The sequence below is a fragment of the Babylonia areolata genome, chromosome 23 (assembly GCF_041734735.1).
Source record: "Babylonia areolata isolate BAREFJ2019XMU chromosome 23, ASM4173473v1, whole genome shotgun sequence".
In the NCBI taxonomy this organism is placed as follows: Eukaryota; Metazoa; Mollusca; class Gastropoda; order Neogastropoda; family Buccinidae; genus Babylonia; species Babylonia areolata.
The window spans coordinates 10,816,519-10,822,518 of record NC_134898.1 but is presented as its reverse complement, the minus strand read 5'-3'; the positions used below and the strand labels follow the sequence as shown (position 1 = coordinate 10,822,518).

General features: G+C 41.8%; 1 protein-coding gene across 1 annotated transcript in view; it reads right to left on the bottom strand.

The window, feature by feature from the left end:
* Positions 1–2,998, bottom strand: part of LOC143298033 (uncharacterized) — a 3,738-nt gene extending 740 nt beyond the window's left edge. Inside the window, exons 1-2 of the mRNA XM_076610696.1 lie at positions 2,800–2,998; positions 1–316 (exon numbers count right to left, since the gene is read on the bottom strand). The exon at positions 1–316 is cut by the window's left edge and continues 740 nt beyond it. Of these exons, the coding sequence (XP_076466811.1) occupies positions 1–271 (271 nt within the window). The 5' untranslated portion in view covers positions 272–316; positions 2,800–2,998. The remainder of the gene's footprint in view (positions 317–2,799) is intronic.
* Between the last annotated feature and the right edge of the window lie 3,002 nt (positions 2,999–6,000).

The window sequence follows — 6,000 nt, the reverse complement described above, 5'->3', positions numbered from 1 at the left end:
GGTCTTCCCTGTCCACCCCACTGCACGGCGCGTGATGGGCGTCATGCGCCACGTGTTGGCGGATCTCTGTGATCTCTGATGACGAAGTCCTCTCTCGCGTCTTCTGTCCGTTCCTGATGATTTCTTCTTCGTGCTCCGTTATCCTGCTGGCCCCGGTGTTCTCATCATCGGTGGTGCGTATCGTCCACGTGCTCTTTCTCGTGGTTGTTCCCAGCAGATGTTGCCTCAGGTTTTCAAAAAACTCCATTATCCAGAAATACAATTCAGCCATACAACTGACGTACACTGAAGTCTAGTACGGCACCAGTGAGAGACACTGCAACAAACACAATAAACACAGAAGTATCAGCTAAGAGCATTATATATTATGTGTGTCAATGTTGCCTGATCGGTTTGATTACTATGGTGACAAGCTAATGTCACGCTGTTGACAGCCATTCTATTTTTTTAATGTTTTATTTTTTTTTAACTCATGTCGATAATGCTCTTCACTTTCTGTGCTTATTGTTTTGTGTTTTGCTGGGGTTTTTTTGTTTTGTTTTGTTTTTACTTCGGCTGTAACCGCCCTCCCCTCCCCTTCCCCACTCCGAACCCCCCTCCTCGCCTCTCTCTCTCTCTCTCTCTTTCTCTCTGTGTCTCTCCAAGGCTCTCACTTAGTGAGAGCCGGGTAGGAGGTAGTGCCATTAGGTTGCACCCTGTTCTGAGCGGAGGAGGTCAGAAACTTCTCTATATCCTTTATTTCGTTGGCCTGTCTCTCATTGTCCATCTCCACTATGCCCGCTACGTTGGAGGCTCTGATGTGTATGCTTTGTTCCTTCTGCAAGATCACCGTGCCCGTGGCCGGGTCTTTCACCGTCAGTTTCCTCTCATTGTCATACGTTTCTCTCGACCACCACTGACCCATGTCGATCTTCCTCAGCCGAGCCGAGTTCAGTTCAGCAACTACGGCAGGCACTGACACGTGTCACAGGGAGGGAGGGAGGGAGGGAGGGATCGTAGAGATGGAGGGGTGTTTTCAGTGCTGCTCACCCCGCCGTAATAACCATCAAGTGTGTGAGTCTCGGCTTCCTTCCGGCCACTCAGTGACCTCCCTTTGTCGATCTCTCTCTCTCTCTCTCTGTGTGTCTCCGTCTCTCTCTCCCTGTCTCTCTCTCTCTCTCCCTGTCTCTCTCTGTGTGTCTCTGTCTCTCTCTCTCTCTGTCTCTGTGTCTGTCTCGCGGGAGTCTGCTAACCCGTTGGGCACTGAGACTTCTTTGGTAGTACCTGGAACATCAATGGTGAGAGCACTGAAAACTCTTTCCATGTTCATGCATTTGATATTCTAACCAACTAGCATACGGTTTTTGCTGGGTTTTTTCTCAGTTTTGTTGTTGTTGTGGTGGTGGTGGTTGTGGTGGTTGTTGTTCTTGTTTTGTTTTGTTTTTATATATAATAGGAAATAATTTGTGCACATCCTTTGCACACGGCACGATTCGCCCAGCCACTGTGTTGTCAGTCTTCGGTCACGTGACAGCCACGGTAGGGCAGTGAACTGTGAATGTCTGCACGAAAGCACAGGCTGGTCGGGGTGGGGGGGGATATATATATATATATATAACACATCAGTGGCACGATTTTCGGTCTTCCCTAAGGACATGACTGACTCACAGGCCTCGCGGGGTTGATTTCCAGGCCGACTGATGCTGATCGCTATGTGACTGAAGAGGTTTCAAGGAATAACATGCATGCTCTGTGAGCGTGTGTGTATGTGTGCGTGTGTGTGTGTGTGTGTTTATGCGCGCGCGCGTGTGTATAGCTATGTGTCTGCGCGCCGCGCGCGCGCGCGCGTGTTTATATCAGTGAGTATACTGATGTGTGTGTCGTTGTGTGTGTTCATGTGTGTTTGCACGTGAGAGAGAGAGAGTGTGTGTGTGTGTGTGAAGAAGAAGAAGACGATGACCAACAACAAACAAGAGATATGAACAAGAACACTTTCTTTTCATTATCAGATAATGTGTGTATTTTCACCATTGCGTTTTGATATTGTTTGTGGCACGTGAACGAGCACGAGTTAAGCTCAGGCTTGTTGTTGCTCTTTTTGTTGTTGTTTTTAACTGAACGCTGTATTTCGCCTTTTTTTCTTGATATTAAAGAATGTTTAAACCAAGAACAACAACAACAACAGCAAAAATGGCAACAACAAAAATAGCAAGAAGAAAATAGAAAAAAGAAGAAGTAATAAGTTAACTAGAATTAATAATAAAAATTAGAACAAAAATAAGATTGATAATAACAATAATAATAATAATAATAACAATAATAACAATAACAATAATAATAATAACAACAATAATAATAACAACAACAACAACAACAATAATAATAATAATGATAATAATAATAATACCAATAATAATAACAATTACAATAATAATAATAATAATAATAATAACAATAATAACAATTACAATAATAATAATAATAATAATAATAATAATAATAATAATAATAATAACAGTAGTAGTAATAATAATAACAATAAAAAGAAGAAGCAGAAGAAGAATAATAATAATAATAATGACAATAATAATAATAATAATAATAAAGACAAGCAGAAAGAAAGGAGAGAACAAGAAAGAAAAGTCAGAAAGAAGAAGAAGAAGAAAAACAACAACACAGAACCAGAAGAAGAAAAAAAGACACGAAAAGGTTAAAACGAAAAAGAAAAAAAAAGAAGAAGAAAACAAATGAAAACTGATAAAAGTAAATGATCTTCAAAAAAAATAATAATAAATAAATAAATAAAAATCTCACACTTACTGGAATTAACAGCTCTGTTCAGACGAAACGCGACACAGTTCAACTGACGTCAAGTGTTAAGTGCTGGGAACTTTCTGAGTCTACTGAGCTCACCCCGAGTTGGAAGCAAGCCTGAACCAGCGCACGATTTCTCTCTCTCGCTCTCTGGGTGTGTGTGTGTGTGTGTGCACCACCGGCCGCGCTTCAAAATATAGACCAAATGACGTCATGATCTACACCACGTGACTCTGATGACTGGACTCTTCTTCTGTGGTGGCGGGGGGGGGGGGGGGGGGGGGTGGGGGGGGGGGGGGGGGGGGGTCGGGGGGGGGAGGGGGGGGTACGGAGGTGACATTTGCATAATCGGTGCCGTCGATACATGTCACACGCACGCACATCGTCGATAACCAACAGCAACACAATATGACACAGTCCAAGACCTAAAAACAACAACAAACAAGAGAGGCAAGGCCTTCAAGACTCACTTGTGATACACTTTAAAAAAATTTAGTCGTTAAAATGTGTTCTGTATTTGTTATTATAAAGCTTCGGGTTAAAAAAAAAAAAAAGAAAAAGAAAGAAAAAGAAAAAAAGGTCCTACCCAGATTCGAAACCCGCGTGTTCGGGTGAGAAGAAACTGTTTTACCCATTACACTATAGTGGCTACTTGACTGACACTTTAAAATTTAATATTTGAACATACTTTTTTAAAGGGCGATAAATCAATTGAGGTATTCGCAGTGAGAACGCTGTTTAAATCATATTATTCTGGCGTATCTTGGGCATTCACAAAATCTTTAAGGGCAATAAAAAATTCTTTTTAAGTCCGCGGTAAAGGAGACGTGGCTATCGCCGCAATCACACTGCAACATTTAGCGTTTTCTCTAGATCTAGATAGATGTGCAAGTTTAGTTACACCCGCCGGGAATGTAGTAGGACACGGTCGATTCAATTTCTCTTTTATGTTCATTCTAGTTTTATAGTTTTAAAGTTGATATGAAAATTTAGTATTTTGTTAAACTAATAACATGTAGAGCCAAGTACAAGTACTTCTAAACGTCGTAAGAAGTGAAAAGGACTTCATTTTGAGGAAAGTCAAGACTGGAAATTGTTTCGTTTCATCGTGATCAGTTCAAGGGTATTAACTCGCATGGTTTACAATTTTTAACTGTAAAATTCGAACTGATTCTGTGGATATTTTTATGGCAGTTTGGGGCATAATCCAGTAAGTGATGAAACGTTCACAAATCTTTCTTTGAATAAATATTTAACGGTCTCCTTCTCCAACTTTCCATCACATGTTATCGTGTATTGTCCATTGAATATAGGACTGAACGGGCAGGTCAACAACTTCAGACAAAATGGCGTCGTTCGCGTTCGCGAAAAATATGAGCACGCGCTTTGAATGTGTATAAATATGTGTACGCAATTGATTTTTGCCCAAGACCTTCAGGGCTCAGCCAATAGATCTGTAAAGTCCACTCGTCATATTGATTTTAGTATTTTCCGAAAAAGACCACTTGTGCCAATGAACATAGTGAAAGCCCTGTACACTGAGAGTAAAACACACAAGCTTTTTATGTATTGAGTATAATTTCAAAATGTAATGTTTAAGATGAGATAGATCAGTTTAAAGCAAATTAAGTCCCCTAGCATTAATTACAGATTAATTTCCTTTTTTACTATCTGCACCAAAACGTTTGCAAAATAAATAAAACTTCCATGCTTAAAAAAAGAAGTTCCTGTTTGAACAAAAAATGATAATAATGACTGCTCTTGTTGTTCTGTCAGAATATCAGATCAAAGTGCCAAGTTTAGAGATACAAAAAAATATAAATATAACAGTAAATGCAGTTTGCATACAATTTGGCTTCTTTTTTTTTTTCTTTTTTTTCTTTTTTTTTTGTACCCATCCCAGAGGTGCAATATTGTTTTAAACAAGATGACTGGAAATAACTGAATTTTTCCTATTTTTATGCCTAATTTGGTGTCAACTGACAAAGTATTTGCAGAGAAAATGTCAATGTTAAAGTTTACCACGGACACACACACACACACACACACACACACACACACACACAGAGAGACAACCGAACACCGGGTTAAAACATAGACTCACTTTGTTTACACAAGTGAGTCAAAAACAAAACAAAACAAAGAAACAAAAAACAATAACAACAAACACACACACACACACACCCCTCTCTTACCCTGCCCCACCCCCTCTTCCCACCAAATCCCTTACCCTCACCTACCCCCTCTCAACCCCTCCACCTCCAAACGTAGCCCGAACCATGCCTGCCACGTTAAACACACACACACACACACGCACCGTGGCACCCCCCCCCCCCTCCCCCCCCCCCCACACACACACACAAGTGATGAACACGTTCAACATGTGTGCACTCGGCACGAGCGTACACATAACACTGAGACACATATGCACACACACACACACACACACACACACACACACACACACACACACACACACACACAGAAACACACACACACACACACACACACACACACACACACACACACACACATACACTGACACGCACACACAAAGAGAGAAAGAGGTGTAGAAAGGAGTTGGGGGGTCGGGGCGGTGGGGTGGGGGGGGGGGGGGGAGCGCATTTATTCTTCGTTTGGTGTGTGTCGAAATCCTTCTCCACTTCATTTCCATCTACACACCCTACCCCCCATCCCCACCTCCACCCGCCCATTCCCTGATCATCCATCCCTTACACCTCTCTGGTGGGGGAGGGGTGGGCGGGGGGGCGGGGGTGGGGGGGGGGGGGCTATATTCAGCTGCAGACGGGGGGGAAGGGAGAGAACAAACGAATTTTTATTTTACGACGGTAAAGGAGTGAGCACAAAGTGCTTAAAAATTAATATGCTTATATCCGGCCATCTGGGCAAGAATAATCATTGAGAAAAAAAAGAAAAGAAAAGAAAAAAAAAAAAAAAAAAAGCGAGTCAAGTCACAACACCAATATCAATCACATAAGCATGTGCAAACATAAGCATAGAACTTAAGTGCAATACAATATCGCAATAGATCATTAACAACAAAGACAATAGTGACGGGACGTGGTGAAGAGCGGAAGGAAGAATGGACAAAGGGAAGAGTAAAGAAGGTAGGGGAGGCTGACTGAACAGACAGATATAGTGACAGTGGAGACAGACACAGAGACTAGAGAGACTGGCACTGGCAGG